Source organism: Ursus maritimus, unplaced genomic scaffold (assembly GCF_017311325.1).
Source record: "Ursus maritimus isolate PB19 unplaced genomic scaffold, ASM1731132v1 scaffold_26, whole genome shotgun sequence".
NCBI lineage: Eukaryota > Metazoa > Chordata > Mammalia > Carnivora > Ursidae > Ursus > Ursus maritimus.
The window spans coordinates 5,658,344-5,677,021 of NW_024425119.1; the positions used below are offsets into that span (position 1 = coordinate 5,658,344).

The window sequence follows — 18,678 nt, forward strand, 5'->3', positions numbered from 1 at the left end:
TTATCTACTGATGATCTTTTACACTATCTCAGTTTCTTCAACTTTAAAATAAAGAAATTGGGCTTACTCATCTCTTAAGATCCCTTCCAGCTCTAATAGTCTAGAATTTTGATACTTCAGTGGTATTTAAATAGGACTTCACATACATGCATATAGTATTTTGCAGTTGACAATGCACCTTCACACCCATTATGTCATCTTATCCTCACAATAATCTTTTGAGGTAACAGGGCAGGTATTACTTTCCCTGTTTGATAGATGTAGAAACCTGCCCAGATTACAACTACTAACTGGTAGAGCTAGGAGAGGGATCTAATATTCTGAGTTTTAAGTCAGTGCTCTTTCAACAATATGCCATCTTGAAATTAGTATTGAGAACATGAGTCAGTGTTTGACTTCGAGATGTAAAAGAGCAGACTTGCCACGTTACACAGGTGTTAGGAGACTGCTGATGATAATGGGGTCTGTCAATTTATCAGAACCAGTTAAGAATTTTATATTCATATTGACCCCAAAATCAAACATTAGAGAATTTTAAGTCCTGGGTGAACACCAGATGAGGCCAAGAAATATAAGACTGTGTAGCATTATTAAACCTCTCTGATAAAATTTCTTCAAGAACTTCTTTTCTCTTCCAATTCAATTTGGTATATGACACTGCAAGAAATAGTGGGGGTGGGATGGAGTGGGAAACAACCTATTTTACAAGTGCAACAACAGGCAACCTCTACTCAGTAGCAACTCACACTACTTTCTTCCTGATAAAAACAAAGCACTGAAAGAATTACCAAATCTAGAAAGATCCCCCAAACTAGTTTGTTTTCTGATAAGCCCAAGGCAGATGTCTCAGGACAGGTTGCTGTTTGCTGTCTCCCACCCACACATTGTAAGCAACCAGAATAAACTATTTAAAAATCCAAGTGTTTAATCTTTCTGCAATATCCTCAGGCTCTAGAAATCTCTTTCTAGAACTGTGCAGATTCTCAAAGAGGTCCACAGTTAAGAAAATAAAAATTATGAACTGTTGTTCTAGAGTCCTCTTGAGTTTCCTTCTAGAAAAATGTGCAGTGGCATACATAACCACAAAATTTTACGTAACATTTCAGGAGGTTCACAGACTTCCTTGAGCCCACTCATGAATCACACCCCAGATTAAGAATCCCTGGAACAATATGTCAGGTGGTGATAAATCGTTTCATATTAAGTAAAAACAACAGAGACGAAGGAATGATGACCACCTTGGGTGTCAGACAAGTTTTCTTCGAGCAAAAACTTGAGCTGGTGTAGACATCTGAGTGAGCATGCCAGGTAAAGGGTACAGCAAGAGCTAAGGCTCCGAGGAGAGATTGTGCTTGGCGAGTTCGACGTGCACATCCTCATTTCTATTCTCTTCCTTCCTTTCTCTGAGCCCCGCCTCACTCCTTTCTTGTCCAACCTCTCCGCTGGACCCTAGTTCTCTCCTTAGAGAACTTCCCTAGTGCAGGGACCACGCCTCTATTTCCCCCTAGTCTCACCAAAGCTGCTCTACCTGACATTTTCAGGGAATAATGAACTGAACTGAGAGCCAGGAAAATTGGTCTCCCTGCAGCTCGGGCTCTGCCATTTTGCATGCCCTTCAGTCCGTCAGTGTTTGACTCTTAACTTCACGTTCTGTGGCAATGAGATTATCTTTACAGTCCACTCCAGATCTGAGATTCTAACCCCAAGATTCTTCTTTATTTCCCTTCTTTGCCCTCTCCTTTACGTTTCCTCCCTTGCGCCTTGCTCTCTCCCCAGCTCTCTTCTCTCTACACCCTATCCCAATCTCTGACCCACCCCTTCTCTTCCCGATTAGCGCCTGCGCAGACAGGCGTGGAAGATCACTTTTGGCCCAACTCAGTAGCCGTAGTGGGTCGGAGCGCCGACCGTGGGGGATTGTGGGAGAAGATGGCGGCCGCCGCTCACCCCCGGGTTGTCCGGGCCCTGCCAATGTCACGTAAGTGTCACCGGGAACAGCGACCCCCGATCGGGATTCCGAGACGGGGATCCGAAGTGTTGAGAGTGGCGCCGTGCTGCAGCGGTCACTCTGACTGCCCAATCACCTTGGTCTTTTTAGGTCCGGGACTGCCTGTAGTTTCTTCTTTCCTTTTCCCCTCTTCGGCTCACATTAAATTGTACACTGAGAAGGGGTCTGTGCTGAGCAAGCGTGAGCACCGGGAAGGGAAAAGGAGAAAGTGGGGGACGTGTAAAGGATCGAAAGAATCGGTTCTGATAGGGTTGTAAAGGTTTGAGGTTATGGAAAATTTGTGTGGCCGGCGGCGGGACGTTCGGGGGTTTGGGGGGAGGAATCTGAAAAGAATGGGAGAAAAAAAAAAGGATAGTGAGAGAAGTTTCTTAATGGATTGACTGTATGACCTTGTGCAAGCCCTTAATCTGTCTCAATTTCAGATTCTTCATGTTACAGTGGGGTTGATAATACCACAACGTCAGGGAGTTTCTGAAAAGACTAAATAAAGTAATATTTATAAAAGCACTTTCTAACTCAGAAGCATCCCTGCATATGTAGAGTGTGTTAGGTCTAGGCACTAGGGTCTGGGGGAGCGAGGGATGCTGGAGAGAGAACAATCAGGAGCTTGGTGGAAAGGAAAGTGAAGAAGAGTAAAGGATACCTTAAAGTTTGTCTAGCATTGCCCATTTTTCCTTCTATTCTGATTGGATCTGCTGTCATGGTCCTCAATTTGAAAATACACATTTTTTGCTTACACTCACAAAATGAGGCAAGAAAAGCAAGGAAATTGGAAATACAGTTACACTTCATTATCATTCTTCCCCCTCAACCCTTTCACAAATTTGCCCCAATCGACCTCCAAAAGTTGTATTTTTCCATAGTGTATTCAAGTCACTATCAAATATCGTTTGCTCTCAAAATTATCTGCATGTCAGAACCATTTTTAGTGCTTTAGAAAAAATAGAAATGGGGACTCATTGCAGAGGTATAGAATCAGAATTTTTGAGACTGGCTCCTTGCACCTTAGGTTTAAAAAAGCTCCACAAGTCGTTCTGATGTTTAGGCTGAGGAGCAAGTCCGGAGTATTTGGAGGACACTTTTCTATTTTCCATCTTGGATAGAGTTCCTGCATACCACTGGGAAGGTGATTGGTTCACATCGTTTAAAGTGGATGGTTTTGTAGCCATGACTTCTTTGCAAAGACATTTGTTAGTTCTTGTGGAAGTATTACATTGGTGTGACATAATGTAGATCATGAATGATAATTGCTATTTGTTGTGTATCAGCTATCTGCTAATCACTGTCCTAATATTTTCATAAATATTTTCACTTTAACATCTTTTTAATTGTAACCATAGCTTGTGCTCTTAACCTCTATGCTTTATCATCTCTGGTAAGGTAAGCTTTTGCGTGAACTCTAGAGAGGCAAGTCTAGTGTGTAACATAATCAAAAAGCTATAGAACGTAACTGTGTAAAACAATTATATATGGTGAGATGTGGAGAGACTGTTAAGTACCATAGGAAATTAGAAAAGGGAAAGATTAGTGTCATTTGAGGTAGTGAGGGAACATTGAAAGACCAGTGGAGAATTGCAGTGCTTCCACTGATTTTTTTTTTTTTAAGGGTTGTTATATTTGGGAAAGTCAGAGAAGGTGGGCATTTTCCTGGCATGGGCAAGGACAAGGTGGTGAGAATGGAATCACAAAGTACTTAGGAGGCAGTGAATACCTGTAGATATGGGAATAGTAGGAAAGAAAGTCGAGTATGTTAGATGGGATCAAATAATGGAGGACTTTGGAAGTCAAGCAGTTTAGTCCAGTAGTCTCCAAAGTGGGTTTTGCAAGGGGAATCAGTGGAATACAAAAATACAGTATTAGACCTTAAAAACCATTTTTAGAAATAATAACAACAATAACTAACACTTACATAGTTCGAACTATATACCAGACACTATTCTAAGTGCTTTAATATGTTTTGTATTTAATGTCTTATAGTGTATATGATGTGTTGGTACTACACAGAATGTATATGTGATTTATAAGTAAATGTTTAGAACTAATGCAGTGTGCAAGCAATTATGTTCGGAGAAGATTGGTTTATATATTACAGTAAGAAACCAACAGAGGTTTTTTTTTTTTTTTTAAGATTTTATTTATTCATTTGACAGAGATAGAGACAGCCAGCGAGAGAGGGAACATAAGCAGGGGGAGTGGGAGAGGAAGAAGCAGGCTCATAGCAGAGGAGCCTGATGTGGGGCTTGATCCCACAACGCCGGGATCACGCCCTGAGCCGAAGGCAGACGCTTAACCGCTGTGCCACCCAGGCGCCCCCCAACAGAGGTTTTTGACGAGAGGAATTTAATGAATAAAGAATATTACTCTCCTAATGGTGTTCGTAACATATGGAAGAAAATAGAGAGGTTGGAGCCAAAGAAGGTAACAACTTAGATTTATTGAGCACTGTGACAGCTACCTACCCATACATTAATTTTCAAGTCAACTCTCTAAAATGTAAGCTCCCTGAGGGCAGGGACTTTGTCTTTTTTATTGTGCTAGTCACAGTTTCTAGAATAGTCCTTGGCCTATAATTGTTGGGGAAAAATAAACAAATCTCATGAGGTTAGTGTAACATCACCTGAGAGATTTTGAAGTAATAACAAACGAAAGCATCTGTTACTCATGGAGTGCCTAACATGCGCTAGATAATATGTTAAATGCTTTATATACATTTACTGTAATCCTCCTAACAATCATTTGAGGTATTAATTCCTTGACTTCAGTCATTCTTCCTGTTTTATTTACTGTCCTTTGTCCAGTGTCTTTATTTCCTTCCTTACTGATCATTCTAATCATTCCCTCATACATTCTTAACTCCCCAGCCCATCTGCCTGTGGCAACCAAAACGCTGATTAAACCAAGCTTTCCACATATTTCCTGCGTACCTCTGAGCGGTAAGAGAACTGAGCTACGGAAAACTCCAAACTGACTGACCTTGTTTTAAATTCATGAATACAAATATCAAGTAGATTTTCAGCAGTATATTTTTCAAAGAAATTTGCTTTCCCTTTTCCATGCTGATTATTTAACATTGTCAGTCTCCTAAAACTTTTAACATGTGCTTGTGTCTCATGCTCACCTTCACCTAGAAATCAGAGGAATCAGATGAGAATGATCTTTTTCCTACCATAAAAATCTAATAGCTGAGCTGTGATAATTCTCAGCTTTCCGTCCTGTGACAGTGGATGAGCTCCTCCTGCTTTGATCTAAAGCCAGTTCCTTTGTTTTGCATTCCATCCCATCTTCAGTTCCCTGGGCATTCCCTCTCCGGAATCGTTCATTTTTCCCCTCTACTGGGTCATTTCTGTCAGTGTACAAATATGTTATAATAGCTTATATTAAAAAAAAAAATCCTTCCTTGTTCTCATGTTCCTCCAGTCCCTTTTACCCCTTTACATCATGTCTCCTCAGAAGAATCGATACTCCTTTTCCCACTTCTTTGCCTCACATTCTCTCTTGCCTGCTTGAGTCATGCTGTCGTTCCCACAGCAATAAAATTGCTCTTATTAAGGCCATTCAAAACCAGCCTCTTCTAGGTCTATGATCCTCTGTCCCCATCCCACCTCACTTTTCAGCAGCCTCTGATAGAGTTAACTCTTACCTCTGTCAGTCCCTTTCTTCATTTGCCTTCTGGGTACCATTTCCTTTTGTTTTCCCCTTTTCTTACTGGGCTGCTTTTCAGTCTCCTTTGCTGGGTTTTCAGGCAAGTCACTTAAACTCTCTGAGCCTGAGTTTCCTCATCTGCAAAATGACAGTAAGAATAATATTAAATAAGATAATACCTACTGAGCACTTAGAACAATGCCCGGCATCTGCTAACGGCTTTGTAAGTTTAGCTGTTATTGTGATAACAGTTTGTTGTTATGTGTGCGATCTGCAATGTTTGTTTTTAATCTTTGCAGTTTCAGTCACTTTCAGTAAGCTAGGCTATTTCTCTCTAATTTCGTTTTGGATAGGGAAAAGCCATGGTTTCTGGGCAGAAACCCAGAAACCTTTCCTTTTCTTTTCTTTTTTCTTTCTTTCTTTCTTTCTTTCTTCCTTCCTTCCTTCCTTCCTTCCTTCCTTCCTTCCTTCCTCCTTTCCTTTCCTTTCCTTTCCTTTCCTTTCCTTTCCTTTCTTTTTCAAACACAGGTTTTCTAAAGCGATTCCTGTTTTTTTCTTTCAGCTTTCCCCAAGTTTACAAAGCACCAATGCTGATGGTAAACAGTTTGTTGATTGTAGCAGAAGTTTATTAGTACTTTAAACATTTTATTTTTTATTTATTCCCTGAAAGTTATGTAACTTGCTCTAAAACTCTGCCCTAGGGGGTGCCTGGCTGGCTCAGTTGGTAGAGCATGCGACTCTTGATCTCAGGGTTGTGAGTTCAAGCCCCATGTTGGGGGTAGAGATTACTGAAAAAGCAAAAATCTTAAAAAAAAAAAAAAAAAAAAGATCGCTCTAAAACTCTGCCCTAATATGTTTCAAGGGACTTGAAAATGGGAGTGTGATTCTGAAGGAATTTCACACCTCTGCTGAATGAAGAATAATTGATGGAACTGGGGATGTGTAACCTGGAGAAGACTTAGTAGAGATATAATTGCTGCACTTAAATTCAGGAGAGGGAATAGATTTGTTCTTTGTTATTCCAGAGGAACAAAAGGATCAAAGCTGCTGGGAAACAGTCATTGATCTCCCATGTGGTGGAACCCTCTGTTAGAATGGCTCAAATGAGAATGGTCTGCAATGGGAAGTTGTGTTTCCCCACCTTGCAGATGCCCAGGCTAAGGCCACATGGTCTCCTTGCACATATAGTATGGAGATGTATAGTGAGAGGTTTGACAAATTAACCTTTCTAAAGGTCAGAAAATCTTTTTTCAAACACTCCTTTTGTCATTACTTTTGATGATTTTCAATAGCTTTATATTATCTGAAGTGTACTCTTTTTTAAAAAATGTTCTTTACTAATAGTCCTCTACCTCCAGCATGTATCATCAACTTCATTTTTTTATTCATTATCTGTTTCAGAGTCTGTTCCAGGCAAATCTTCTGTTCCCTGCACTGGCTTATTCATTCCCACTTCTACACTGTTGTATGTGTTATGTGTTTCACACGGAAATCTATTCTTCTGTTGTTCCTCTTTAAACCTTACTCAAACTAGTTTATTGCTCAATAGCAAAAAACTCACCAATAACCCAATTAAAAAATGGGCAGAGAAGATATGTGAAGACCAACAGGTACATGAAAAGATTCTCAAGATCACTTGTCATCAGGGAAATGCAAATTAAAACCACAATGAGATACCACCTTTCACATTAGAATCACCATCATGAAAAGACAAGAGATAACAAATGTTAGCGAGGATGTGGAGAAAAGGGAATGGCCACTATGGGAAACAGCATGGAGGTTCCTCAAAAAATTAAAAATACAACTACTGTGTGATCCAGCAATTCCACTTCTGCTAATATGTTCAAAGGAAATGAAAATACTAATTCAAAAAAGGTATCTGCACTCTCACGTTTATTGCAGTATTATTTACAATAGCTGGGACATGAAAACAACCTAAGTGTCCATCGGGGGATGAACAGATAAAGAAGTTGTGGTGTTATATATGATGGCACATTTTTCGGCCATAAAAAACTAGGATATCCAAACATTTGCTGCAACATGGATGGACCCTGAAGGCATGATGTTAAGTGAAATATGTCAGAGAAAGACAAATACTGTATGATCTCAACTTTGTATGATCTCACTTACATGTGGGATTAAAAAGAAACCCAAACTCCGGGGGCGCCTGGGTGGCACAGCGGTTAAGCTTCTGCCTTCGGCTCAGGGCGTGATCCCGGCGTTACGGGATCGAGCCCCACATCAGGCTCCTCTGCTGGGAGCCTGCTTCTTCCTCTCCCACTCCCCCTGCTTGTGTTCCCTCTCTCGCTGGCTGTCTCTCTCTCTGTCAAATAAATAAATTAAAAAAAAAACAAACAAACCCAAACTCCAAAAAAGAACTCAGACTTGTGGTTCCTAGAGTCAGAGGGTTGCAGGAGGGGGGATTGGAGGAAGGTGATCAAAAGTACAAATCTGCAGTTATAAGTAAGACTCGTGATGTCATGTTCAACATGGTGACTAGAGCTAGTGCTGCAGTAGGATGCATAGAAACATTAAGGTAGTTAGGCTAAGAGTTCTCATCACAAGGAGGAAATTGTTTTTTTCTTCTTTCCTTTTTATTATATCTCTATGAGATGATGAACATAAGCTGAACGTGTTGTGATCATTTTATAATATATGTACGTCAAACCATCATGCTCTACACCTTAAACTTACACAGTGATGTATGTCGATTATTTCTCAGTAAAACTGGAAATCCACGTTATCCAGGAATCCTTCCTCATAACCTTCTAATTTATTGCTTCCTTCCTTTGCGTTCTCTCAGTTCCTTTTACTGTGGAGGATTATACTCTCCTAATATGTAACTTTTTATTTTTGAAATGTGATTTAGCTTCCTAGGTATATTGTATCCCACAGGGCAGGGAGTTTACAGTTGACTCTTGAACAATGCAGTAGTTAGGGACACTGAGCACCCCCCCATCCCTGTAGTCAAAAATTCATGTGCAGTTTTTGGTTCCCCTAAAACTTAACTACTAATAGCCTCCTGTTGACCAGAAACCTTACTGGTCATGTAAATAGTTGATTAACATATTCTGTATATTTTATGTGTATGTATTATATACCGTGTTCTTATGATCAAGTGAGAGAAAAGAAAATGTTATTAAAGAAAATCATAACAGAGAAAATATAGTACTGTGCTGCTTTTATTGAAAAAATCTGCATATAACTGGACCCGTGCAGTTCAAACCTGTGTTGTTGAAGGATCAGCTGTCCTTTCTGATTTTTATATGTATTTCTTTATGACACATGGATTCTTCGTTGCAGCAGTTCGTGTTTATTATTGCTGTCAGCACTTCAATGACAACTGTTGATTTAAAAGTTCATTTTAAACTTAAGTAAATGAAAGTACTGATAGCAAAACAACGTTACCAGTTTCTAGGAAAAGAGGTTATTCATACTCACTTTTATATTAACATTTGCCGTTTTTGTATACTCTGGGGTTTTGTTTAAGGTTCTTCTATTGCTGCAAGAGCTGCAGCTGTGTTTGCTGGCCCACCCCGGCGCCAGCTTCATCATGCAGTCATACCTCATGGCAAAGGTGGGCGTTCCTCAGTCAGTGGGATTGTGGCCACTGTGTTTGGAGCAACTGGATTCCTGGGCCGATATGTTGTCAACCACCTCGGTAAGTAAAGTTCCTTGGGTTCCGTATGCTCCAGTGCCATTTATTAGGGTTGCCTCGTGAGAAGCCACGAACCACGTTTCTTTTCAATGTAACAGTGTTACAAATCACTCCTGTCTCGGACTTCTGTAATTTTGATCTGCTATACATTAGGAAGCATTATCCTGCTTCCTGTATAGGATGTAGAAACAGGAATGTGGTCTCTGAAGAGTTACGGCATCTCTAGCGCAGCAAAATAGGCTTTTTGTTAAACCTCGTATCCGTTCACTTATCATACTAGAAGTTAAATATTTACCAAATCACTGTTCTGTAAGTATCCATATTATGTTAATGTTGATCCTTGTTTCAATTCTTTCTTTTTTAGGACGTATGGGGTCACAGATGATCGTACCCTATCGGTGTGATCCATATGACACCATGCACCTTCGTCCCATGGGTGACCTGGGCCAGATTATCTTTCTGGTAAGAGCCTATGTGACTGATTATTGGAATTGACAGATGTAAATTACTGAGGTTGTTTTTAGGAGAGAGAGGCAGTGTAATAAAGCAGCAATTTCATCCCAGAGTGAACCAAGGGCATCCTTCATTCACCCCATTCTTACAAACTCTTGCCCAGCAGTTGACAAACATTTTCTGTGAAGGGCCAGATAGTAAATATTTTAGCTTTTGTAGGTCACAGGGTCTTTTCATGATTACTCTGCTCTGCCCTTCTAGCCTTAAGTGGCCATAGATAATATATAAATGAATGGAAGTAGCTGTGTTCTAATAAAACTTTATTTACAATGTTAGACTATGGGCTAGATTTGTCTTTGGGGCATGGTTTGCTGACCCCTGCTCTAGGCCTGTGCCATCCAGTGCGGTAGCCACTAGCCACGTGTGGCCTTTGAACACTTGACATGTGGCTAATCTTAATTAAGATGTGCTGTAAGTAAAAAACACACACCAGATTTCAAAGACGTAGTACAAAGAAAATGATATATATCGTTAATAATTTTTTACACTTATTACACATGAAAATAATACTTTGGATATATTGGGTTAAATAAAGTATATTATTAAAATGAATTTCACCTGTTTCTTTTTACTCTTTTAAATGTGACTGGTGGAAAATTCGAATGGCCTGTGCCTGCCTCATGTTCTATTTGTGTTGGACAGTGCTTCTGTCGATGGTGAAAATCACAAATAGGGTGTTTCATAACTTGGTTTCCTTGGCACAGACAGAGCAGTGCTTGCTGTGCTTCCCTATTGTTATTCTATAATCTGTAGGTTCTTCTGTTGGCCAAGAGTTGCCAGTGGGGCGAGGTGGTGGGGAACGGGGTAAGGGGGACCTTTCAGGGAGGTGATTAAAAAATGTGTGGGCCTTTTTGGTTGCCACAGTGACTGGAGACCACGCTGGTTTATTAGCTAGGGACCAGGGATGCTAAATATCATACAGCTCCCAGGGTGGTCCCTTCCCACAATGAGTTACACTGCCCCTAGTGCATATTATCCTATTGAGAAACACTGTAGGCCTTGATGCTTGGTCTCCTATTCTTCTGGCTAAAGTGTCCTGCTTTTGTCATTCTGTATGGAGTTGAGCTCTTCCATGTACACACTTCCCCTTTTAAAAAATAATGTGGTAAACATCCTGAAGATCTGTGATCTATTCATGCAGATTATTTGTGATCTCTTTTAAATTTTTACTTATTTTTAATAGCATTTTCTTTTTTTTTTTTTTAAAGATTTTATTTATTTATTCGACAGAGATAGAGACAGCCGGCGAGAGAGGGAACACAAGCAGGGGGAGTGGGAGAGGAAGAAGCAGGCTCATAGCGGAGGAGCCTGATGTGGGGCTAGATCCCGTAACGCCGGGATCACACCCTGAGCCGAAGGCAGACGCTTAACCGCTGTGCCACCCAGGCGCCCCAATAGCATTTTCATTTATTCCTTACTGAACATTCACAAGCCAAGTATAATACTGTGTTGGAAATTTCTTGTTTCTAAATTGTTTTTCTTCTCTAAAATCTTATTCTCAAATATCTTCTTGGTCTTACAGTTAGAGGAGCTTAGCTTTTTTCCTGTTTCTTTGTGACTTGAGATTATTATTTTGTCAATCCTCAAAATTAAAGTATTTCACAAATAATAGGTGAAAACTTTGACTGGCTTGCAGATGTGGAGTCATTGGAATTGAGCTATATGATGTATATTCCATTCTTTCCACAGGTATTTATAGAGTGCCTGGCATTGAGCTAAACTCTAAGCATGTCTTAATGAGCAAGACCACAGGGAACTCTCAGTGTTAATGGAGAATACAGAGACTAAACATATAACTTTTTTTAAGAGAGAGAGCGAAAGTGCATATGAGAGTAGGGGGTCTGGGAGGAAGGGGCAGAGGGAGAGAGAATCTTAAGCAGGCTCAGTGCCCAGCATGGAGCCTAACATGGGGCTTGATCCACAACCCTGAGATCATGACCTGAGCCGAAATCAAGAGTCGGACGCTTAACCAACTGAGCCACCCAGGCTCCCCAAACATAACTTTGAATATAATAATGTTTACAAAAGGGGAAGTACAAGAAAGATAAAATTCACCATATTATTGTTTATTTCTGAGAAGGGTGGACCATACTAAGTGTGAGGTACTGATTTCCCTGCTTTAGTCTCTTTTGGAAACTGCTGTCTGAATGGCCAGTTGGCTTGCTAACCTGACTGTGCCCCCTGGGCCTTATCCCTGGGAATTTAGTTTCCTTTTAATTCTTTCTCTCCTGCGCCATTCCTACAGTTATGCCCCAAACTCTTCCACTCTGAGTCTTGGATTCTTTTTCCTCACCCTTGCCATCTTTTCTAAAAAAAAAAAAAAAAAAAAAAAAAAAAAAAAGGCCTTTTTTAGCTCTTTATGTGTAGAACTGCTTTTTTTTTGTTGGCTGTGTCACCCAGCTGTGCTGTAGATCGTGTATCTGTTTTACTTAATCTTCATAGCAAAGCCCTGAGATAGGTTGTATTTTCAAATTTTATGTGGAGGTTGGAGAGATAACTTTGTACACAGTTCAGAAAAGGCAAGTGGAATTTGCATTCCTGTCTGACTCCCCAGCTGTCACTCTGTACGTCTCATGTACCCCCTCCCCTTCATCAGTTGTAACTAGTTCCTCCTGCTGAGGAGGAACTTCATCCTTTGCTCTTGAGTTTGGTTTCTGGAGCCCTGTCTCTCTTTTCTTTTCTTTTTTTTTTAAAGATTTTATTTATTTATTTGACAGAGATAGAGACAGCCAGCGAGAGAGGGAACACAAGCAGGGGGAGTGGGAGAGGAAGAAGCAGGCTCACAGCGGAGGAGCCTGATGTGGGGCTCGATCCCATAACGCTGAGATCACGCCCTGAGCCAAAGGCAGACGCTTAACCGCTGTGCCACCCAGGCGCCCCTGTCTCTCTTTTCTAAATTGCACAGGTGTGTTAGTGGGCCCAGTGGGCCCCACCTGCTCACTTCCCCGCCATTGTTCCTTTCTCACTCTCTCTCCACTCACTCATACATACCCCTTAGCATTTGACCCTGAGAACTTCTTACTACTTATTATTTCCCTTTGAAATGTTTAAAAAATCTAATTTCATTTTAACATATAAAATGCTGTACCTTTGTCTGGGATTATTTAATCCTGGGTCTCCATTTTGGATAAGAATCATCAACCTGACTGTAGGCCTGAATCATTCAGACATTTAGTTCTACACTGAAATCTGCCATTGGCTCACCCTGTGCTTTTAGGCAGGTCACTCCTCCCTGAGTGTTGTTTTCATGTCTTTAAAGTAGAAATGACTAGATCTGGGATTATAAAGAGGAAAGGGTTAAGAAGAAATAAGAAAGTAGTCATGAATGCTCCCGATTTAATGTTAGCCTTTAAGAGATACTCTGCCTGTCTTCAGTCTGTAGCTGGTTGCTGCCAAAAGGGAAAGTCAGTTTTCCTCCCAAATGATCCTTGGCTGTTTGGCTCTATTTCGGGAAGGAAGATTTGGTAACCAGAATCGCTTACAAACTTGCAGGGGGCAGTTGGGTGGCCAGCAATGGACATGCCCCACTAAAAACGAATATCATTTTTTCTAATTCTATCATTTCATTACCTGAATAAAGTAGATATACTGTGACCTCTTTGTCTCCAGAAGAGTCAGAGAATCAGCAGGGAGTTTGAGACCTCATGACCATTTCTCTTATAATAAATGGAACCTGTATGAAATGATACCGTATTATGACTACAGCAGATGGCCTGTTTTGAAACTTGCCCTTATGTTTGCATCTGACTGGCTGTTGTTCTTATAGGAATGGGACGGGAGAAACAAAGATTCTATCCGGAGAGCAGTGAAGCACAGTAATGTGGTCATTAATCTTGTTGGGCGAGAATGGGAAACCAAGTAAGTCTTCGGCTGTTTTTTCTTTGCATATGCTATCTTCAGGTTCAGTAGACATTCATTGGGTACCTTCTAATGTCAGGCATTGTAGTTGTCACATTTTTAATTAGTCCATCATTAAGCATTGATTGAACACCTGTTTACATACCCCACAAGACCCCCTTGCAGGAGACTTGGTTGGCTGTAAGTCTGGGATCAGCGAGCAATGTGACACGCGGCCCATCAGAAGCCAGCAGGGATTATGTCAGTGCGGTTGGTGCCACCGCCTTGACGGAATGACCAGCTGCTTCATGAGCGGCTGATCCTGTGTTTGGATTTGTCCAGCTGGGGTGGATTAGGCAGGACCATTTTGTCCATCCTGCCGTTCATCAAGCTGACCATTGGTTTTTCTTGTGTAGACAGTGTTCTGGATCTGGTATGCACATGGTTAAAGATGACACGAGTACTGGTTTGAACCATTCCTTTTAGCTTTTGTGTGGGATGTTTATCAACAGATAGTGTTTTAATCTTGTAGTTCACAACACTTTGTTCACACCATTTTCTTAACATTTATTAAAGTTTGAAAATCTGTGTCTGCCTTATCACGTAGATTTCTAAGTTCTTTGGTGACTTGGAGAGTCTCATTCAACTTTAAATCTCCTGTGGTGACTAATAACAGCGCCTTGTACGGTGTAAGCCTTAATGTTATTGTGTAATGTTAATGTTTTGGGATTCAACTGGTGACTGATTTTTTTAGTTTTTTTTTCCCCTGGGGGAAACAAAGGCCCAGGGATGAGAAGTGGGTCCATTTTCAGCTCCCAACACTTCCCCCCCCGCCCTACCCAACCAGCGCAGCCAGATGTTCTCAAAAGGTCTCAGCCTTGGGATTCCTTGAGGACAGAGAATATTATGTGTGCTGATTTATAACTTACTTTCGTAAGGTTTAAATTATGTACAGTAATGATGGTGAGCAGTAAAATTTATATGTATACAAAAAATACATATATATTAATTTTGACTTGGAGTTAAATCGTTGTCCTTTAAATTTTAATTCTTATGAATTCCAGCAATAGTATGAAAACCAGCTTATCACGGAAAGCTTTGGAATCCTGAATCAAGTGTTCTTAACTCCCCCCCTTTTTTTTCTTCTTCCAGAAACTTTGATTTTGAGGATATTTTCGTGAAGATTCCCCAGGCAATTGCTCAAGTGTCCAAGGAAGCTGGAGTCGAAAAATTCATTCATGTTTCACATCTGAATGCTGATATTAAAAGCTCTTCTAGATATCTGAGAAATAAGGTAAGTGCCAAGTTGACTTGGGAAGTGGTTCCCAGAGCTGGAGTTTCTTGACCCCTTCGAAACATGAGTTAAGTGAGAAGGGTTTCTCACTGACATATCCAGAAATAAAAGGGGTTTCTAATTCTCCACATCCACGATTAGATTGACGTGTGTGGTGTGTGTGTTGTGTTCTGACATTTTGGTTGAGTGCCTTCTGTGTACAGGGAACTATGGTAAGGGGCTTTGGAAATGGGTAAATCATTCTTACCTGTTTTCAAATGCTGGAAGTTGCTTGGGACATAATAGAATTATATAGTAAACCTCATAAAAGATAAAATATTATTCCTGTCAAAAACATCCTACCCATGTCACCTACGGGTTAAAAGACCATCTTTTTTCCTCAAACCTTGTGCCTAGTCACGGTCATATGCTGCTCTTAATGAGGGTAATGTAAAGGCTGAGGATGACAGGGATAAATATTTGCCAAGGAAATCTAGTATTTAGGCTTTTTATATGTCCAGAAACCACATTGTCATCCAGATTGTACCTAGGGATTGACGATTCTGATTTGGGGTCATTCTATAGCCTGAAATGTCTTTATGATCAAGGACTCAGAGGAATTGCAGCATCTGGGGCTGTCTTTAGCATTTTTTTCTGCTATCATGAGCCTGCTTTGGGTCAGATTGATAAGGACCACAGAGTTCTTTGCCAGTGACTCCAACTTTTTGACCCACTGCATTCTTTTTATTGAACAAATGATTTATTAAGTACCTACTGTCTGGTGTATATTGTATTAGGTGGTGGGGATACAGTAGTGAATAAAACAGACATGGTCTTAGCCCCTGTATAGTTTCTCATCTATTGAGGAAAATAATTCCACTTGCGCCTGGTGTTGCAAAGTAGAGAACTGTTCCATAGGAGCATGTAATGGGGGAGAGAGGGCATCTATCAGTTCGGAGCATTTAATTGCTAGCATCTGAAAATTCAGTGTAAACTGGCTCAAACATAAAGGGTGTTTATAGGCCCCTGGATCTGAAAAATCCAGCAAGAAGGAAACTCAGCCACATTGGTGCCAAGGTTGATCAGGGTTTCAGCTTTGTTTCTGTGTGATTCTTTCAGTTCCTCCTTCTTGGGTAAGCTCTGTTTCTCATAGTCGTGGCACTGGCTAGCAGCACATCCAAGCCTCACCGTTTTTATACTGCATGGATGAGGGCAAATGAGCGTAGGCACTCTGTGCCTGCCTCCACCCTGGCATTCACAGAATCCTCCGAATCCATGCTTGTTTGGAAGAAGTAGCAGAGCACCAATCGTTAGTATTCCTCTGAGCCCCTGGCTTGGGTGAGGCTGGGGGCTGGAGTCAGTGGTGGGAGAAGACTCAGCGATGTCCAGCCCTGTGGCTTACCCCATGAGGTGGATGGTGGTGCTGGTGAATAGGGGAGAAACACCTGAGAAGGACAAGGCTTTCGGGCAGTGGTTCTTAGCCTTAGCTGCCCAATGGAAGCACTGAGGGAACTTTGAAAAATCCTGCACCCTGACCAATGAAAATAGAATCCCTGGAGATATCTATCCCAAGATAGAACTTGGGCACTGATATTTTTAACTCTCCTTAGGGAATTCCAAAGCACAGCAAAGATAGAAAAACAGTATTTACAGAGAAGGAAAAGGATGATCCAGTTTTGGACTCAGGTTGCATTTCAGGTGTGTGTCAATCATCCAAGTAACAATGGTGAATGGGGTTTATGATCCTGGAGCTCAGAAGTGAGGCCTGGTTTGGAGATATAAAACCAGTTAATTAGGAGCACGTGGGTGACTCAGTCAGTTGGTCGTCTGCCTTCGGCTCGGGCCATGATCCTGGGGTCCTGGGATCAAGCCCCTTCAGCGGGCTCCCTGCTCAGCGGGGAGCCTGCTTCTCCATCTGTCCTTCCCCCTGCTCGTGCTCTCTCTCTCTCTCTCTCTCTCTTGCTCTGCCCTTCTCTATCTCTCCCAAATAAATAAATAAAATCTTAAAAAAAAATAAAACCAGTTAATTGAAGCAGTGTTTGGGAATAAGATTGCCTAGTGAGGAAGCGTAGATTGAGAGACCTTCAGACAGGGCTCAGAGGAATACCAACGATTAGTGCTCCGGTAGACGAGGAGGCACCTGCAAAAACCCAGACAAACAAAGACTGAGAAGGAGTAGATGTGGTGAGGTAGGACGGAAACCAGGAGAGCACAAGATCATGAAAGCCAAGGGAAGACAGTGTCGCAAGGGGGAGTAGTTGCTTATGAATGCCAGTGAGAAGCCGAGTGAGGTGAGAACTGGAAAGTCACCTTGGATCTACCGATATGGAGGTCATCTGTGATCTGATCAAGAATGGTTTGGGTGCAAGTGTTGGGGCAGAATCTAGAGCACAGGTGAGCAAAGCATGAGCAGGAGCTGAGGTAGTGGGGACAGTAAGAGCAGGTGGCATTTTTAAGTGGTTTGGTAAGAAGAGGGAGGGGGCAAGAAGCTGGAGGGGCACGTGGAGTTGGGGATTGTTCTTTTAAGGTGGAAGGTCTTGACATTGTGTAAGTGCTGGTGAGAAGGCGCTGGTAAAGAGTGGGACTGAGGATAAAGGAGAGAGTCAATTGGGCAGGTTCCTGAGAAAGTGGAAGTAAGTAAGTCATGGAGCAGGGGAGGTAAGAAAGGAGGAGAGTTGTGGATTTTCTGGTGGGAACTTGAGGTGGTTGTTGTCTGCTGCTGTATCTTCTCTTTGAATGAGAAGGTGAAGTCATTTACTGGAAGGAAAAGACTAGTAAGGGAGGAATTTGAATAGAATAGAGAATGTTTGAAATTGTCATAGGAGAGAACATAGGAGAGAACATTAGAAGAAAATAGTACTTGGGAAATGTTGAGGGCCCAGTTAAAATTGATGACATGAGTGTATAGTGGTACCAGTTTATGATTTTTTAAATTCAGGTGTAACCGACATACATTATATTAGTTTCAGGTGTATAACGTAATTATTTGACGTATGTGTATATTGTGAAGTGATCTCCACAGTAAATCTGGTTAACATTACCACACATAGTTACAGATTTTTTTTTTGTGGCGAGAACTTTTTTTTTTAAGATTATATTTATTAGAGAGAGAGAGAGAACATGAGTGGGGAGAGGAGCAGAGGGAGAGGGACAGAGTGCCTGCTGAGCACAGAGCCCGACATGGGGCTTGATCCCATGACCCTGAGATCATGACCTGAGCCGAAATCAAGAGTCCGAAGCTTAACCGACTGAGCTACCCAGGCGCGGCTTGTGATGAGAACGTTTGTGATCTGTTCTCTTATTAGCAACTTTCAAATACAGCCTTATTACCTGTAGTCACCATGCTGTATGTTACATCCTGAGACTTACTTATTTTATAACTGGAAGTTTGTTCATTTTGATTCCCTTCACCCCTGCCTCTGGCCATCTGTTCTCTGTTATCTGTGAGTTTGGTGGGGTTTTTGGTTGCTTTTTTTTTTTTTTTTAATTCCATGTATAAGTGAGATCATATGGTATTTGTCTTTCTCTATATGAATACTTTGCTCAGCATAATTCCTTCAGGGTCCATCCATGTTGTTGCAAATGGCAAGATTCCCTTCTTTTTTTAATGGCTGAGTAATATTGCATTGTATGTGTGTGTGCCTGTTTATGACATCTTCTTTATCCCTTCATCTCCCGATGGACAGTTAGATTGCTTCCATGCCTTGGTGATTGTGAATAGTGCTGCACTGAATATGGGAATGCAGATAT

At 41.2% G+C, this 18,678-nt stretch overlaps 1 protein-coding gene across 2 annotated transcripts in view; it reads left to right on the forward strand.

The window, feature by feature from the left end:
- Positions 1–1,826: 1,826 nt before the first annotated feature.
- The window catches only part of NDUFA9 (NADH:ubiquinone oxidoreductase subunit A9), a 34,631-nt gene continuing 17,779 nt past the window's right edge, over positions 1,827–18,678 (forward strand). The window contains exons 1-6 of one of the 2 annotated variants that reach the window (XM_008704892.2): positions 1,894–1,975; positions 4,867–4,938; positions 9,138–9,308; positions 9,670–9,767; positions 13,585–13,676; positions 14,808–14,949. In XM_008704892.2, the coding sequence (XP_008703114.2) occupies positions 1,927–1,975; positions 4,867–4,938; positions 9,138–9,308; positions 9,670–9,767; positions 13,585–13,676; positions 14,808–14,949 (624 nt within the window). In that variant the 5' untranslated portion in view covers positions 1,894–1,926. Of the gene's footprint in view, positions 1,976–4,866; positions 4,939–9,137; positions 9,309–9,669; positions 9,768–13,584; positions 13,677–14,807; positions 14,950–18,678 lie in introns of both variants that reach the window. The other variant, XM_008704893.2, reaches the window with a different exon arrangement.